Source organism: Chlamydotis macqueenii, chromosome 2 (genome assembly GCF_036417535.1).
Source record: "Chlamydotis macqueenii isolate bChlMac1 chromosome 2, bChlMac1.mat, whole genome shotgun sequence".
NCBI classification, from domain to species: Eukaryota; Metazoa; Chordata; class Aves; order Otidiformes; family Otididae; genus Chlamydotis; species Chlamydotis macqueenii.
In genome coordinates, this window is record NC_141557.1 from 45,062,202 (window position 1) to 45,080,852 (window position 18,651).

At 47.7% G+C, this 18,651-nt stretch overlaps 1 protein-coding gene across 1 annotated transcript; it reads right to left on the reverse strand.

Moving 5' to 3' along the window:
* Positions 1–238: 238 nt before the first annotated feature.
* MTURN (maturin, neural progenitor differentiation regulator homolog) lies at positions 239–14,515 on the reverse strand. The gene is made up of 3 exons (XM_086742779.1): positions 14,338–14,515; positions 8,385–8,507; positions 239–2,191 (listed from the first exon to the last, which is right to left on the reverse strand). Exons 1-3 carry the CDS (start codon positions 14,497–14,499, stop codon positions 2,081–2,083), a joined length of 396 nt encoding a protein of 131 aa, XP_086598905.1. The 5' UTR covers positions 14,500–14,515; the 3' UTR covers positions 239–2,080.
* Between the last annotated feature and the right edge of the window lie 4,136 nt (positions 14,516–18,651).

The window sequence follows — 18,651 nt, forward strand, 5'->3', positions numbered from 1 at the left end:
GGTGCCAGTGTCTAGCAAACCTGAAGGGCAGGACTTTGCCTCTAGCTTGTGCTACAGGAAATTATGTCTTGCATTACATTAGAGCAGGGGGAAGCCAGCCCCAAAAGATCTACTCGTATGAACCACAACCAAAGGACTGGATGCTACGAAAAGTTCTCCTGAAGCAAGGCTCTGTTTAAATTTATGGCATCTGTTTCAGCTGGAGAGGAAAGAAGAACTTAGGGACTTAAAGCAGGGATGGAAACCACGGGTCTTACACTTTATTTTAGTAAGCAAAAAGCCTATTGCTGCTGTACAGTGTTATACAACGAACTGCCACGGTTCTCACGTCACTAGTCCATAAAAATGTGCTGCGACTATCATGTTTATGCCCGCATGCCGAAAGAATGTACAAAGTTGCATTAAGCTCTGTTTCTCTTTCTCTCTTTTTTTTTTCAGTATTCTTAAACTTTGACTTTTACAGTGTTGCAGACACTTCTGTGCATACTCAGGTACCACACACGGTCCCAGTTACAGAAGATCATTGCCCCAGATTGGAAAAATCAAGTGCTATGCATCTCTCAAGCCATCATCAGAAATGTAAACCACCAAGAAAACTTACTCTCTTCAGTAACCTTGATAAAAAAAAATCTTTAAATAGTCTATTGAAAAGGAGATGTTGCTTACAACAGGGTTTTCAAAATGGTGCAAGTTGTTTCTGGGAGTTGTCCAAGCATTTTCTCTTCGCTCACTTTTTGTTTTTATAAAGCTAATTCTGTATAAAAGGGCTTTTGAAGCGTGTGACCTTCGTTTCATGATTTTTAAAAAATTGGAAAAAAAGGAGTAAATTTAGAAACACTTTGCTCGATTGTGGAAAACAGCTGTATTACAACAGAATCCCCTTTGCTTCTTATATTTTCAGTACAAAAGGCAAGTAAATAAAGAGACTCTGCATCTTCACAGTCTGGTACTCACCCGAGTCACTTAAATCTACGCAAAATAGGTACAAAATATGAAGTGTCCTCTTCTCCTTTATAACAAGACCCCACCAAACCTCTCTGGGGAGCAAGTCCCCAGATAAGTAAAACCTCACTAGTCTTTACATCAGCCAAGGTAGTAGTATTTTAGCTCCCCTCCGATGAGGTGTAAATGCCTAGACTAGCTCAAAGGCTAGGGAGAGGAACAGGTCCAGCATAATTTTAAGACCCAGGTGCTGGTTTATACCCTTATGGCTTCAAAGTTAAGTTGCACTTTAATTCATGATACTTCAAGGTTTGAGTAATAATTTAGCAGTGTATTAAAAACAGCAAAGTTTAAAGTTGGTTGTCATGCAGAAGTGGGATAGGCAATGGCTACTTTTTAATTTATCTGTACGAAAGCAGCCTTTGGGTTTGGATCAACTGGCGTCGGAGTACCAGGGTTGGTTTTAACGTGTACTGCTGATACTAATTACTCCCAGTTATTAATCCAGCACTTGTAAACTCAGGCATCAGTAAAATGACATTAATACATCTGACACCAATACTCCCCTGGGTTTCCTGCTTCCCACTGTTTTTGTTAAGCCTTCACGTACACTTCTGCAATACCAACCACTATTAAACTAGTGTTTTTCAGGAGAAATCTCTCCAAGTTTGGTACTTTGTCAAGAAACACAGCTGTTGAAATAAAAGGAAAAGCGCAGGTTGCGTTTGCTCTCTGCGCTGGTTTCCTCTGAAAGGTCACTGGTGAGGACAGTACTCTCACCACACGCTTCCTACATTCTCGGTACTCTACATTCATGTCAGTGAACGCTACTCTCAAACACACGAAATTGAAGAGACAAGTCAGCGACAAAACTACTTCTAGACTGATAATGGCAGAATGCTACCAAGACAACTCCATAGAAAACCCACTGAAGCAGGAGCAAAATTCAGGTCACTTCTTAGCAAAGCTCATCACATATTATTATTATTATTAATTTTTTTTTAAAACCGTTTCATCAAACTTTTATCCTGGGAGCCAGATATCCCCATGTGATGTGCTAATTCAAACAGGCTAGCATGGGATCACCTGACCCCACCTGGTGCCAAAGGCTTCCGAATTTTTTTAGCTTCTCAGAAAATCACTGCTGACTGACACCCATCTGTTGGTGATCGGCTTCTGGTTCCTCTTCTTCCACATCTGCGTTATATTCTTCAAATGCATCATCATCAACATCTGGAAGCCCAAGTAACTACAAAGAAGAGAAAATACTGTGTCATAGTGAAGTACCCACTTGTGCAGCTTCGCTGCAAATTTTCACACAATACCTAGGTGCCACTTCTTGAAAATCTCAAACCCTGTAATAATAGTATGGCATAATGATCTCAACTCTCTTTCGCTCCCTCCTGTGACAGAGGAAGATTTGAAAATGCATCCTCACATCAAATTAAGTGCTCAGAGACTGGGAGATAAATAAAACCAAAGCAAAGCACTTGCAAAAAGCTTCACATTCTTCCCTGAGGTCGTATCACGAATTGTTGAGTGTTTAGACTTGGCAGTGGTTTAACTTCAGAAAGAACCATGATAATACTGTAGCAGTAGTTATCTCAGTTTAAGATTGCGTTCGGCAACCCTATAAAAGCCAAAGAAGAAAGCATCCTCATGCAGAACTGGCTAGTATGGAACAGGCAAGGAGTCCCTAAACACCTAAAGATCCCACCATGTTAAGTGCTTCTCTTGAACCCTTCACTCTATCACACCAGACAAAGCCTTGCACACTGGGTGACGCCCTCACAGCGAGAAACACTGTGTATGCAACTCAAAATTATCAGAGTCCCTTTAAATTTCTGGAAATTAAGATTTGGACTTGTGAAGAACCACCGGTTCATCTTCCTTGGACAACGTTTGGATGCTTCCACCTGATGGCTCCGATCACTGCAACGGCACTTGTTCGCTCCAGGAAAAGCAGCAAACAGCGATGTTTGAACTTTTCCCCTCTCCTCCAAAAGGCTGCCAAGCCAACAGAAGTCAGGAAGACAGATAAACCAAATAATAGTCAAAATAATGCATCTGTTGTGGAGCTCTCACATTAGAGCCCTACACTAGCAGCTATTAATAGCCACACAGCAGAATCATATGCCAGGCATTATTGGGAATACCATGTATTTAGCTTGCCAGGGCTGGAAGAGCAGCACAGAATGACACAGCTGTTAGCTCTCAAAAGAGGCAAAGCCCAGCAAAATCAGGGGGAGGGTGACACTTGCTAGGTGGTAGCCTGAAAATCAGAAGGCTGCAATGAGGCAGATTTTTAGGAATCTAAACTGATTTAGTCTGTGATCAACATTCAAAATTATTCAGTGGACACAAATACAACGCACAGAATCAGCCTCTTAGTCCAATGAAGCCTGTATTCCTCACCGTCACTGGGGAAAAAACAGTTTTTTAGTTGCAGGGTTTCTTCAGCAGGGAAGTGGAAGGAGAATTTGCTGACTAAACCTCCTCCTTCGCATTTTAAAAATGCTTACCGAGAGACCCCAAGCTGAAAATGTTCATGTTGTCTGAGCAGAACAAAGAGTAAATATTCTTATGCATACGTATTTTTCAAATCAAATGCTTAACTGAACGTGAAAGTACTTGGTTCCTTTTCAGGATGCGGGGGCTTTGTTTCATGCTGAAGCTAAAATTAAAATACTCAGTTTTTAAAATGCAAAAGCAAGGCCTCTAGACTTTCTTATCCATCAGTATTATTTTCACTCAACTGATTTGGGGTACTCAAAGTAAATGTGAGCATTGTACTGCTCCTTCATATCACCTGGCAGAAAGAGGTCACATTTGATCACTTTTTTTTTTTTGCCCAGCTCTGGTTATAATTCCTCCTTGATTTGCAGGGAAATGAGCCACATGAGTCTTCATTTTATGGGATACTGTAAGCCCTTCCCATGCAAAATGAGCACGGAAAACACAACATACACCACAAGAACCACAAAGATGCACACGATCCCAAAGGATGGGGAGCATGCCCTATTTTTCACACATCCCCTCTCCCTTCGCCATTGGGAAACCCAGCTTTCCTCTCCCTGCTGCAGCGTAAATCAGTGTGATGCTGCGGATGTTAGGGGTTTTATGGAGCGTAGGAAGGATGGGGATGGGACAAGATGGGATGCTCCTCCAACAGAGGCCCAGTTTTGTTGTTTCGCAGACACTTCAGGATCTTCCAAGGCACCAAAAACCTCAGCCATGTAGGTCCTGCTTTTAGTGGTTGCATCTCTCCGCTTCCCACAGGCCTACAGTCCCTCACCACCGTTAACCCCTTACAGCTCTCTGGACTGCAGTGACAAATCAACCAAAATCTTGGCCCCAAGGAGGGAGGATCAAAGTCCAGAGTGCAAGGAGCTCTACAAACACTGGGCCAAAGCAGGAGGAGGAAGTCTAAAAGATGAGGACAAAACAAGATGATGAAGGTGGCCTGAGCTGACTCTAGACCGACTCCCACTTTGCCTTCTTTCAAACACATGAGTTTCTGCTTCTAGTCCATATCTACTTTATACATTAAAGTACCAGCTCTGGGGCAGACTGGAAAGGATTTTAATGGAGAACGAAAACAAAGAGGAAAGAGGTAAAACGGGAAAGGAGTGTAGAAAGAGAGAGCTGATCCATCAGCCAAATTGGCAAGGGGAACAAAACTGCCAGGTGGGAACACGTCGGGAGGAGGACAACAACCAGCGGCAGCACTGCCTGAGCTAAACCTATTTATTCCTGTTGGCCAAACCGCCCATCTGGAGGTAATGGAGAGCTCACTGGGACGTACGTGAATTAAATGAACACGGGATAGATGGCTTCTAGACTGCAGGCTCCCCAGTTCAGATGCAGGCTTCTTAGGCTGAAGGTGAGCTCAACGCGGCAACCCTGGAATTTGATGCTGAATTGTACGACTCGTGTTTTGGTTCTCTGCAAACTCTGCCAGTTGGTGCAATGACCCTCAGGCTTTTTTTTTTTTCTAATTTGTCTTTCTTTTCTTAACTCTTTCAAAGCGCCTTGATTCTATACAAATAACCTAGTAGTTTTTAAGTTGCAAGCTCATGAAAGCAGAGTGACATTGCCTCCTGCCAAAAGCTGACGCACAGACATGCTGAAAAATAAGCCAAGTACAAAAGCAAGCTTTAGCGGTCCATATGATGCTACACTAGAGATAACACAGTTCTGTTGAATCGCAGGGTGAAGGGCTTCATCTGCAGGCAGATGTGTTGGAGCAACAGCACGGACACCTCTGGTACCAGCGAAACAAGAGCACTGGAGGAGCTGGGATGCTCTGAGGCAAATAGTGGTATCTGAGCCCAGTGCTACTGATACCACATCATGTACCTGCATGGTGTCTGGCACTTTTGGATGCTCCCTGAATAATCAAGTAATAAGGCAAATTACAGAGTTTTGTGGAAACTGACCCAGGAAGGTAGTAATGGGCAGAGACAACATGATCCCCACCACCTTCAGCAAAGAAATACCTTGACCTTGTCTAGAGCAGGATTTAGGGATACAGTTTAGTTGTCGAAGGTTTACCAACACTTTTTAAAAAACCTCGTCTAAATAAATACCCTGCCCTGGCACTGTGTTTATGCCCATAACACAAGAGGAAGAAGATGTCTGAGAGCAGTGAGGGCTGGTGAGCAGCCCCCAGATCGCCCTCATTGACTCCTGTGCCCAGAGAGCAGAGTGAAATCTCTGTCTCTCACTGAGAGGGATGCCAACCGCTGAGCATCCCTGCTCTCACTGCCTCCAAAATACGGGGGCCAGCAGTGTGAGCAGCCAGTCCCTTCCCACGTCACAACCCCAGGGCAAGCCTGTAGGGACATGGCTGGGCTGTTACCACAAATGCGTGGAGCAGGGCTGAACTGAGTTACTGGGCAAAAGTCGGTCTAGGAGACTTCAGTTAAGGGAGGGCAGGTGCTCGTGCCATGCACGAGAGCACAGAGAGCTGCAGATGCAGCGCTGGCGTCTCCTCCTAAACATTTCCCTTCAAAGGACCCTGACAAAGGCTTTCAAAACTGTCTAATGATCTTGGACGTCTAGCTGGTAATACTGAAATGGAAAAAGACTTTCAGAAGGTGCTTACCAAGCACATGCTAAAAACCCCTCCTCAGGTCCCAGACTGAGCAGCCAGGTCCATCAGACACTTCAGAAGACCTTCAGCAGCAGTTTTTCCTAAACTGAAATTTGCAGCCTGGTCTCTGACAGCAGACTTGCTTGGGATAGTGAAGGAATGTCCTGCAAACGCACTGTTACAGCAAGCTGACAGTAGGGTGGTTTCATTAGCAAAACAGGTCCAGCAGAGAAAGGATGGGAGAAAGCGTGAAGTAATGCCAAGGAAGTAATTTCCCAATTCTGATTAAAAGCAGGTTTGTTTTGGCAAAGGCCTGACGATGCAAAATATAACTGTTTCCATGCATCTATTGCAACATCCTTCACTTAAAAAAAAAAATCTATCCTACCATGCATGTGCTATTTTTAATAATTACAATAAGGGAAAAATGTCAATATGTTCCTTATTAGACTTGTCTACACAGAACCATATCTCAAATGATAAACCCAGTTTTGTTACACTGATACAAATCTCTCAATACTAGGTCAAAGGAAAATCTGAGAAACTTAATCTTTGCAGCACATCCAAGAGAAAATTAAGAGGTACTTGATTACAATCTGCAAGAGGTGTCTGACAACTGAGGACGCCATTTTTGAGCAGAAAAAAAGCATAATGAAACTCAACAGCTAGGAAGCAAAACGAGAAAAATGCAGATTGCAAATAAAAGGGATTTTCACAGAAGAGCAACTAATGATGAGAAGAAAAAGTGGTCAGCAGTGTTGCATTCTTTAAGTCACCTGAAGACTTGATTACATCAAGACTGGGTGTCTTTGGAGAAGATACGTTCCAGCTCAACAACAATTTATGTGCTCGGTTGTGGGAATAATGGGGTGAAATGTGATGTATTAACGAAGGGCCCAGACTAAACGAGCATGATTCCCCTTGCTTTGAACTTTTTTATTCTGAAGAGTAGCTTAACTTGGTTTGACCAAAGCCAATTTCTCAGAAACTCAAGCTACGCTGAAATAAATGTGGTTTAAATGAAGTGATCTGTACCAATTTAATTAAGTCTTTTTGAAGTCCTCTTTAGTTAAAGCAACTAAAGTTTTGAAGTTTCTCCTCAAAGACACAGCTTTTCTGAGCAGGAGAAAACAGCCATGAAGATCCAAGAGCCGAGTAATTTTCTGGGAAACATATTTATATTTTTGTATGTTTTCACAATTACAAGCAGCTGTACCGATGGATCAGATTTCCAGTCCTCTCTAAGAAAAGTGTGCATCTGTTCTATTTATTTCCAGTCTCTCAAAGGATTCTTTAAAACGCTGCTCTTTTATGTCGACCAGCTGTGGCGGTCCACGGCAAGGCAATGCAAGAGTGTAACACAGGGAGGGCCAGTGTTTTCATGTTGGCGCTCCAGGCCCTCCCTTTCGCTCTAAATACTTGGTATACATTTTCAGTTTTCTCGATTAGTCAGCCAGAAAAAGAAAGGAAGCAAAAAGGCCTACATTTTCAGTTGAGTATTAAAATGTCCATCGGTCAGCTTTCCCATGGACACCATGGGAGCACAGCTCTGGCAATGAATTTCCGCTCTGCTTTGCACCAGCCCCTTACCCAGCCCCAGGCACTCAAAAGGAGAGGTTGTGCAAAGGGAGGATTTGCCAAAAACAAAGGATAATGGCCAGCCTAAGTCACCTCACCCTGACAAAACCCAGGCTTCTACCCAAATCTTAGTGTTAAACAAGGACAGAGAAAGCTGAGTAGCAGCAAAACAAAAAATACAAGCCCTCTCCCCACAAAACCCAGCTTCTGCTCCAACTTCTTGTCAAACGGGCATTTGCAAATACTAACAGCAAAATCTGGACCACTTAGGGGGAAAAAAAAAGCTAACCTTAAAATAAACCAAATCACTCTGAGGAGAGAACATATTTCTAGCTTCCCAGAGGTTTACTCTTGCTACTCAGATCCTTGCAAAACTCCCCAATTCCAGTGCCAGGAAATAACTCTGCCACAAAGTCTCGCGGCGCAGACTCGCATCCCGTTCCTCAGAGTCAGTGCTGCATCAGCAGGACTGGAGCCCCCGTGCAGCCGGGAAGCCACTGCGACCGGCTGCCACACCAGTTGGCCTCCCGCCCCGCGCAGGAATCTCATCCTCTCAAACCCAGAGATGGAAATAAAAAGGCAGCTGGCTTCCAAGAAACAATGTCCAATTGCCTGATAGCAGCTTACGTGTTAAAACCCCTGCGCCCAGGCAGCTGATGGGAGATGGAAGTCCCTGTAGAAGGAAAACCACCTTTCTCCATCCAGTGCTACCCTATTAAAAGTCACAGGTAACTGCCAATGCTCAGAAGTAAAAAAAAAAGGCACTTACGGGTCTGAAGGATTTGAAGACTTTTTCCAATATTTCATGTAGTGTCTTTTTCCCACAGGAGGAGATGTAATCCTGTGCGAGCTGCAGAAAAGGTAAGCAGTCCTCGCTTTCGCTCCACACGTGCTGAAAGCCAACAGCAAGACAAGAGAGAAAAGGCATTAACAGGAATTCACGCTGGCCTTTCCATGTGATTTTATAAGGTGACATGTTGTAAACATCTGCCAAAGTACACTGGGCCTCCTGCAGTCCAGACCCGCACTGGGGACGGGAGCTGCAGGCTGTTCAGAAGCCACGCTTCTGAGGAGGAACCTTGATTTTATTAACATGATGCATCAGAAAGCGAGGAAATTGACCCAGAAGAGAAAACACCTTATGACTGCACCAGCAATGAAGGAGACGCACACATTGCGCACGCGCATTTTACCAATAAAGGTGTTTTCGTTTGACATCAGCCCTGCTCAGAGCTGGAAGTCACATTGTTTTTTCTCTTCTCCTGCCTCATCCACTGCAGAGAAGCTCTCAAGAAGAGCTAAAGCATCTCTTTGTTCTCCTGGTGTCAGTGCAAGTGTGATGTGAGCCTGGAGGTGGAACTTGATGTGTAATTGTCTTGATGATGCAGAAGAAAATATGGAAAATATACCCGCAGGTTAGACAGAGAGCCAAGAAGAGAGACTTGGGCACTCACAACATCCCGACACTCCATCCTCCTCTGTTTTGAGAAGGATCCGAATCTTCTCCTCTTGGGCAGGCACATTTAAACCCATTTGGGATATTCTTCTCATCTTGCTCTTGCTTTGGAGACGCTGGTTCCCCAGCCTGGCCCTGTGAAGCCTCTCCCAAAACTGATGCGTGTTCTGCTGCTATGAGGTTGTTGGAAACGGAGCTGGTGAGCAATGCTGGAAGCACTCAGGCAGCAATGCTTCTTGCACGCACAGGCGGCACAAGCTAACACAAACTTTTAAAGACCTCCTCTTTGAAGACTTTGTGCATGGAACTGTCTTAGGCCGTCTGCTACAGAGAGAAGCATAATACTGCAAAATTGGTTTTGAGACTCTTATACCTCTATTTTCGCACAGCAGCTCTTTTCCCCAAAGCACCATGCAGCTTTTTACTGCGCGATAAACAGTAGGTTATGCTTACACAGGGAAAGAGGAGGGTCTCTCTGAAGCTTAACTAACATTTATGAAAGGAGTCAGAACGACAGATGTTTCCACCCCTAACGTCAGGCTTGCACGCCGCCTTCCTGTTCAGCGGCGGCGAATACCTGCCAGGGATGCAGTTTTACACTTATTGAAAAAAAAAACACTACTTAACATCACCTAAGCTGCATCTTTAAGATGAGAACTGTAACTGCCTTGCTCTGAGCCTCACTTGACCCACATTTTCTTTGCTGCTTGTTGCGTTTTACAAGCATAAACTTAGTGAAATGTTTGGTTATGAAAAGAGCCCTGCCTTACTGAGTAGGTTCTGCTCTTTCCATATTACCAGAGTCATCTCTTAACCAGCTTGGCAATAAAAATATAAAAATAAGTTCTTTACTGTCTTGCCAGCGCTCAAAGGCACATACCACAAGTCTCATGATACTTCATGCCATCTTAGAGTCACGGTCCTTGTAGTCCTATAAATACACAACCAAATCTCAGCTTCCGTTTACAACAACAGCAGCAAAAAAAAAAAAAAAAGTCCACACTTTGTGATTTCTATGGCCTAAAAAGGCAGAAGGTAAATGAAGCGAACTCAAATGAACCCTCTTTAAAATATCAAATGAACGCTTTCAAATCACAACATTTTAAGGACAGCCTCGAGATTTCAGAGGCCTAGCCCACGATTTCTTAATACTTGGGGTTAGCAATAACTGTTCAGCTACTTTTAAATCTTGGCGTCAAACTTAAGAGGTGGATGTTGCAGCTTGGCAATTCACGGCTCATGCTAAACCTGCTGTAATTGTTTATATGTATAAAATGATTATGACTGCTAACATCCTGATCTTGTTTAAATTGTGGCTTTTGACTACCAGAGCTATACACAGGAGCTTCCACATAAATGAAAATCAGGCCCTGCCCTTTTATAAATAATAGCTACTTCGTTCCCCAGGGGAAGTTAACTCCATGTTGTCCTATCATGTTTTCACAGTCTCTTTCCAAGCCACACCGCATTTTGGACTCCGGCGTGAACTGGCCAGCAGTAGCACAGCATAAGATGACCTAGCACGAGGGGAAAACCTAAGCGAATAACTTGATCACTGAGCCTGTGAAGAGACTTCCTGGCATAGCACCGTAAGGCAGCCAGCAAGTAAGGCTTCCAACAATTTTTCCACATCTGCAGAAGATTTAAAACCTTGGCTGCAGCAACAAATGCACTACGAAAGGTCTCACGTGCCATTAGAGCATGCATCTCCTTCGGAAGTGGCTTGATTTCATCTTCCCCCCTGAGAAAAATCCTTAAATGTAATAAAGAGCGGGGTTATAACACCTATATATTCAGCTGCATCCACAGCTCTCGGTAGACGTTCAGCTCGGCACCGAGGCAGCGCAGGAACCGAGTCGCACCACTGACTCGCACATCTCCAGAGGAACCTGCAAAAGGAATTCTGGCCTCTCAAAATGAAAATAGACATAATTTGAGGATTCAGCTCTTGCTTAGAAAGTTAGAGCAGTCAGTGAGGCTGCACACACAGAGATGCTTTTCCTGGAAAAAGCCATGACGCCCGAGAATCTCTTTGCAGCAGGAGAAGCGGGCCGCTGGCAAACTGGTGGACCACAGTGCTTGGCCGTGGCTGCACAATTAAAAAAATATTAACCTCATCATCTGAGTATGCATTTTCCAAGCTTGCCCAGCTTTGCTCACGGTTGCTTTGTGTCACTACAAAAGCACACAGCCACTAATTTCCACCTCAGCTGACCTAGGATCATGGTTGAATTATTTAGTTCAGCATCCACACACAGCACATAGCTGAGGCAATTCACGGGGTGGCATCTGGGGGTGTTTGCTTTCCCTCACACCTTTCAATGATTCATTGTTGCTGGACTACAGAGTCACTTGCTGGACCACCTTTTTCTAACCAGCCCACCTGTTGAGCATGGCAGCAAAACTTTTTCTTTGTGAGGATAATTAGACTTGCAGAAAATATTCAGACTCACTGACTCTGTTCAAAAATATTTGACAGGAAATCTCGCATCAACATGGCATCATATTTTTATTTGCTTTATTGGTTACTTTGAATACCAGCAATAACACGGTGACAAAACAAATGACAGACTATAAGCAACAGCATGGCAACCCTCACCCTCATCGGTTATAGCTATACAAGTCCAATTAATTTTTTGAGAACACGACGAGCCTCAGGAGCTAAATTATACGTAGTTCGGCTGTCTAAAATGCTGATTCAGAGAATTTTAGTGTCCAGGTGGTACTGAAAATGCCAGCAGGCATATACATGAGTCTTCTGCATCCCTAGCAGGTTAAAAACCTAGTCCAAATATACCTTTACAGGAAATTAAAATTATTTATGATTGTTGTGATCTGGAATCTGTGATTTTACACAACATTCAGAGTTATTCTCCCCTGGACTGCATCTTGGCAACCTTTCCATGTTGTTCTTCTCCTCCCTTTTAAGTTCATTGTGCTCATCATTTCCTCCTTACAAGTGGATTATCACGGACTTCTCTGGCACTTCCTACATAGCTTTTTTAAGTTGCATTATCATGAAGTGAAGATGTATAGAAAGAGAACAAGAACACCAGGCATCAGATGCTTATTAAACGTGAGGCTCTTTGATAAGAGCCACAGGGTGCAAAAAGGCCATAAAGTGTGTCACTGTGAATTCTGTTTATATTTACACACTTTCACACTCCATTATATTACTGGAGCCACGCAACAAGGCTCAAGCACAAATGAGCATCAGCCCCTGGCTTGTATTCAGTCTCCTTAAAATAAACTTTAGCCTGGAATTGCACGTAGAAAGGAAACTGATCTTCTGGAACACGAAAAACCAAAGTGACTCCAAAAAAACAAGATATCCAAGCTGGGAGCAGAAACGAAGTCCCACAGCGCATCAGGAGCAGAAAGCGCGATGCTGGTGAATCAGCTCATTAGTGGCTCTTAATCGCATTAAAGAGACACCATCAATGGGAAAAGAATTAAGAATGACACCTATCTGCTTGTCTTAGAAGTATTATGACTACAAGAAGTCCCTCAAGTAACAATGCCAACAAAAGACAGAAGAAAACACTGCTCCTAGTCTTTCACTGTTTATGTTCTGTGTTTGACAGGAGTTGGCCCTTCTGTTCAGTTTTACTACCGGCGGCTCTGGGCGGGGAGTCCTTCCCACAGCAACCCTGGAATGAAAATATTTGCCAAAAAAAAGGGAAAACGTGGTTGCAAACCCACAAAAATTGGCCGGTGTTGGAAGCACGGGAATAGGGTCTGCAACTGCTTAAGCTTTTTTTTTTTTTTTTTAAGTTGACTAAGTTTTGTTTTGAAAGAGTTTGCTCAATTATTGAGCAGCATATAAAGAAATAATGCACGTTTAAGAAAAATAACGAGCTGTCTTTGCAATTTCCGATATCACTAGTATCCAGTAACAACTTTAGCATAGTCCTGCAGTTGGATTCAGAGGTATCCCGGCTTACGAGTCCAGCAGGCATGGCCCTTCCTGGGCAGGGGTATCTCTACAGGGGAGCGAGCACCGGGGTTTGGCACGCTCTCAGGGAAGACGATCTGGGAAGGTGGCTCCACAGGGCTTAGTCCCACCACGGCCCAGGAGAGTCCACAGCCGGAGACGCCTTGCTCCCACAGCTGGGACGGAGGCTGAAGGTCTCGCGTATCCCTGGAGAGATGCATAACTAAACTCCAGGCAGCTTCTTTCATAATTCAACGCGACCATCTGCCCGACATAACAAATAAACGTCCTGCCCACTGGGATATGCGGTCTTGGAGAAGTCACTTCGGCACTCTTTGTTTCCACGAACCCGCCCGTCTGATGGGCTCACACTCCACTTACCTGACGGAAAGGGAATTCATGGACATTTGGCAGCAGGTTGAGGGATGAAAGTTGCGCCAGGAAGGGAAGGACCTACAACATTCCCACAATAATGGTCTGTGCTAGGAGCTATTTTTTTTTTTAATAGAATGAAATTCTTTAATTCTGGTTAACCAGAGCTTTGCAGGTTACTCCTGGCGAGGCGTCGCTTTCCAGTAACTCTCTTCTCGCACTTCTGCTCGCAGAAGCAGATGGGAACAACCCATCCCCCCCACCATCCTAAAGCCAGGGGTTGTTTCACCGGTGCCATTTCTGCACAAACTCGCCGCGGAACTCCGTCACGGGTGGGGAGGGGAGGCGGCGGCACCTGCCCTGGTCCGCCTGCCCCGACGGGCTCGGTGTAGGAGGGTAAGGGGGGGGCGCGGCCCTCCTGTCATCCTGACTCCATTTTATTCCTGCCCATTCTCCATTTGCCGTGACAGCCCCGCCAGCCCGCCCGTCCCTGCGCCGAGCCCCGGCCCCCTGGGAGCGTGGAGGGGGCCGCAGGGGGGGGCCAGGGGCCGCAGCCCCCGCGGGGCGCTAGAGGAGCTGGAGAGGGGAGGGGGCTCGCACCCCTCTGCCCCCCTCCCGGAGCCCGCAGCCTCCCCCCGGGCCGGGGTGATGAGGAAGGCGGGGGGGGGTCCCTGCCCGCGGGGCCGCCCCGCACCGGACTCCATTTTGCAGATTGTGGTGCGCGCCGGAGAGGATCCCCCGGCCCTGTCCCCCCGCCACCCCCGCCCTCCATCCCCGCATCCCTCCGCCCCTCCAGGGCACAGCCCCGTCCTCTGCACCCCACCCCCCCAACCCCTGCACCGGCGTGCTCCCCCACGCACCGGGAACCTGCACGGAGTGGAGAGGCGGGGGAGTGAGGATGTCCCAAAGCGGTGCACACGCACGGATACCCACGCACGCCCCGCTCCCCGAGTCACTCACGAAATTGTCGCCGCAGGCGGCCTCCGGGCAGAGGACGTAGAAGGAGACGCCGGGCTCGGCGTAGAAGTCCATCCGCCTCTCCGTCTCCTCGGCGGCGATGAGCTGGAAGGGCGTGCGGGCGCACCACCGCTCCGCCGCCTCCGCCAGCGCCTCGAAAGCCATCGCCGCCGCCGCCGCCGCCGCCTCCCGCCCGCCGCCGCCGGGATCCGCGCCCCCGCCCCCCGCGCCCCCGCCCCCCGCGCGCGCCCGCCCGCCCCGCGCCGCCTCGCCGGGCTCTCCCCCGCCTCCCCCGCGGCGGGTGCAGGCGGGGAAGGAACGGGGGCGTCAGGCCCCGGGCAGCCGCCCACTCCCCTCCCTCACTCGCGGCGTGGGGAGGGGTTTGGGATGGGAGGGGGCAAGCGCTGCAGACAATTGGGCTGACGCCTTCTGGCAACTTGGGCGGAAATCCCACCTGGGGACGGGCTGCTCCTCCCTTTCTCCCTTCCCAGAGCCCATCCAGAATCTCCCTTTCCTCCCCCGACGGATTGGGGCAACGGCGCTGGGGACCGAGGGGTTTGCCGTTCGGTTTGTGTCCCCTCCTTCCTAGCAGAGCCCAAGCGACCCTGCGTGCGTCTGGCGCGGAACCTGAGACCCGAGAGCCCATCCGCGTTCGTGAAAGGGCCCGAGGTGCCTGCTGCGCCGTGAGGGACAACAAATACCCCCAAACCTGGTCGGGGGGGCGGGGGGTGGCTGGAGGCCCAGGATCTTGTGGAGGTGACCAGGTTAGGACAGAGCCCGTACGTGGCAGCAGGTAGAAGAGTCTGGATGGACAAAGGCGACATCGACTGCCAAATAACGCCCGGCTGCTGTTTCGTCTCTCCACAGCGGTGTTTTTAACTGCATCGCCACCACGAGTACCAAATGCCCAGCCGATGAGGTCTGTGTTACACATCTGTCATTCGTACGAGTTGGTGCAAAAATCATTCAACCCCTGGTGAAGGAACCGATGAGGCCGAGGAAGGCAACACCAGCACCCTCCCTGCCTGGCCTGGGGCGCGCTCGGCCCCCCCGTCGTCGGCTCCTGCCCCACGGCTTTGCCCAACAGGAGTGCAGCTGAGCTCAGTCCCCACGACACCACAGAGAAAAAAGCTCCACTGGCGTTGCAGCCGAGTGCTGAGGTGTCAGGAAATGCCCGCAACGTGAGTGACGCTCACGACACCATAACTCGGCTCCTTCATGCACGTGGAGCATGATGGCCTGACTGTTTTTCCACCAAAGCACGTTTAGTTTATTCTGTGCGGATATTCTGGATGTTGCCCTCGTTCCTGAGGTGCCGTTAGAGCAGCAAGCGCTGAGCAGCCCTCACTGCGCGTGGTGCTGTGATCTGACCACGGAAATCACGGTAAAAACGCCAAACGAGGCCGGTGATACCGATCTCCTACCTACTGCGCAGGCCTGGAGGAAACCTGAACGTGACTACACGCTGCCAGGGCACCGGGAGCTGGTGAGGCTGTGAGTCCCGTGCAAGGCTTGGCAACTTCGGCACTCTTTTCAGCATTGGGTGTTTGGTGGAGTTTTTTTTTTTTTTTTCCAAATGTATTTACATAATTAGCATGAAAATAGGACATGGAAAAATACAGCCCTTTCTCCTAAAAGGTGACATTGCCGGCTTTCCTGCAACCGGCGGGCAGGGTGCCACCACCCCAGCAGATATCTCCCCTGCTGCGACACTCAGCCGCCAAGGTCGACCCCAATCCCGCCGTCTCTTTGTGCTTCCCTGAGATCTGGCCTTGTTTTCCCTTCATCCCCAAAGACGATATCGGCGCTGGGTAAAGACGCGGGGTGGGAGCCAGGCCTTGGCCTTCCCTCTGGCTTGCGGGGCCACATGCAGGGTTTGGCACCCAGGTTTGGGGCCACCTGAGGCAAGCAGCCAGGCAGCCACGTCCTCCTGGCCTGAAGCAGTAAGGGGAGGTCAAGGCTGCACTGCAAGCGGCTACAATTTCAAATAAACGAGGTCGCGGCGGTAACACCGATGATTTATGTGCATTTTCAAACCCACACGTGAACGTCTTTTTAGTCCTTAAAAACGTCGCTTTGAAGTATGTGCCGTTCGTTATCTCCCTTCTGTGGGGTAGGGGAGCTGACAGGTTTCGAATGAGATTTTAAATATCTTATTGCAGCACGCGCTGCAAAATCCTTTGTCACGTCCGACAGCACAGCCATTCAAACCCAACAGCCGTGCTGATTTGTTTATTTACACATAACGAGTCTCTTTGCCCTTACACCTCTACCCCAAAAGCAGATTATGAAAACAACCCGGTAAAGGACAGTGGTTTCAGCAATGCTAGAAAGCCACCTGCAGAAGTCCTGCTTGCAGAGCGAGCCAGGCTCAGTGGCCCTGGGCATCGTGCCGATGCCCAGGGCCAAGGGATGGCGAATGCGAGGTGGAGGCAGTGCCCACCACACCCTTCTGCCTCTCTGCAACTCAAAAGCACTCGCTGCTTGTTGGAGTAGATGGGTAGGTGGCCAGCAGTGCTGTCCTGTGCCTCAGCTTTTCCTGTATCAATCACGCGTGTGGTTTTGCTTCCGACTTGCTCCAACTATCCATGAGCATTCATGCCCTGAAGGACGGACACATAAGGGGAGCGGCTGTCTTCTTGGGAGAGGAGGACAGGGGAAGTCAAGAAGCCATCTGCTGTGGCAAGGATGGCTTGCAGGAGGGAAATGTCACCAGTGGGAAGGTATTTCGCTCTACCCTATGGGGATGCACTTCCATTTCCATCTCCCTCCAGGACCCAGCAACTCCAGTGCTTTCCATCGCCCCGATCCAGGCCGTTGTGAGGTCAGGGAAATGTCACTAGATCATGTCAGAGGGACGCTGCTGGCCAGTAACTGTCGCCTACTGAAAATGGCATTTCACTTTGAAGCGTGTATGGACACGATTTAGGAAGGGAGAGCATGTGCACTGCCATAGCTGTGCTAGTTGAATCAGAAATACAGATATCGGCATTTTATGGGTTACTTCTGGTTTTATCCAGGTTCTCTGCCTTCCCAGAAGTGAAATTGTCAGGTGAAAGGTGAATGACAGCATGAGGGTTGAGCAGATAAACCAATTTTTTGCCATTGGAGGAGGTGTGGTGGGGAAGGTTTTTAAAGTATCAGGTACCCGGCTCCCAGGAGTTACCTTTACAAAAGTCCTTGCCTCTGAGATGGCTGGTGACGAGCATGGTCTGGAAGGCTGAAAACTCAACAGCCCTGTGCTCAAGTGAGGAAGGGAAGAGCACCTCGCTGGGTGTTTACTATTCCCCTATTCCCCCAGGACACAGTGACATTAAATGATGTGGGGAAAGGGAGGCAGGGGAGGAGGAGCGAGAAGCTGCGGAAGGTGGGGAGCACAAGGGTGTCTGGAATGTGTCAGACAAAAGCTACTTGCCCGTGGCTCTTGCGTCTTTCCAAAACACTGAACCACTGTTCTCCTCTACAGCAGGTTAGAAATCTGACAAATCCAGCCTGTGGTCTGGCCACCTTCAAGATTTCTTTTTTCCTCTTTATTTTTTTTTTTCTGATGAAGAGCCCTCATTGGTCTGCTTTTGGTGAACTGCCAAGCAATTCACATTAATTCGCCTGACCAGCTGTAAGAACCCGATTGCCCTCCCGCAGCCCTCATTACGCACCCTTCCTGCTGATCTAAATACAGAAAGGTCAGGAGGGTGAGCTCCAGTAAATTATTAGAGATACACCCTTAATTGCTGTGCTGTGCTGGCTTGTTCTCTTACATCTCTACACTGTTTGGTCTGTTAAGGAAAGACTGGTTCCTTTGCTTCAAAAGATAAAAGGGTCAAGAAAACCTAGGTGGGAAAAAATGGGCAAGGGGGGCTGATTCCCTCATGGCCAACCCCTCATAGACCTCCTTTGCATGATGGACCTTAAAAAGAAAATACTGCTTACTTTTATCTGTACTGGCTCATTCACTATGTGCATTTAGAATCATAGAATCTTTAAGGTTGGAAGAGATCTCCAAGATCATCAAGTCCAACCAAGTCCAACCATCAACCTAACACCACCATGCCTGCTAAAACATATCCTGAAGTGCCACGTTCTTCAAACACCTCCAGGAATGGTGACTCCACCACTTCCTTGGGCAGGCTGTTCCAGTGCCTGACCATTCTTTCAGTAAAGAAGTTTTTCCTAATATCCAACCTAAACCTCCCCTGATGCAACTTGAGGCCATTTCCTCTTGTCCTGTCACAAGTTACTTGGGAGAAGAGACCAACACCCACCCACCTCCCTACAGCCTCCTTTCAGGTAGATGCAGAGAGCAATGAGGTCTCACCT

Bases quoted from the DNA above. Each gene is read 5' to 3' on its own strand.
- MTURN (XM_086742779.1), bottom strand. From the start codon at position 14,499: ATGGCTTTCGAGGCGCTGGCGGAGGCGGCGGAGCGGTGGTGCGCCCGC. The intron at 8,508-14,337 runs GTGAGTGACTCG...GTTGGCTTTCAG, and splicing joins CCGCCTGCGGCGACAATTTC to CACGTGTGGAGCGAAAGCGA. The intron at 2,192-8,384 runs GTAAGTGCCTTT...TCTTCTTTGTAG, and splicing joins TCTTCAAATCCTTCAGACCC to TTACTTGGGCTTCCAGATGT.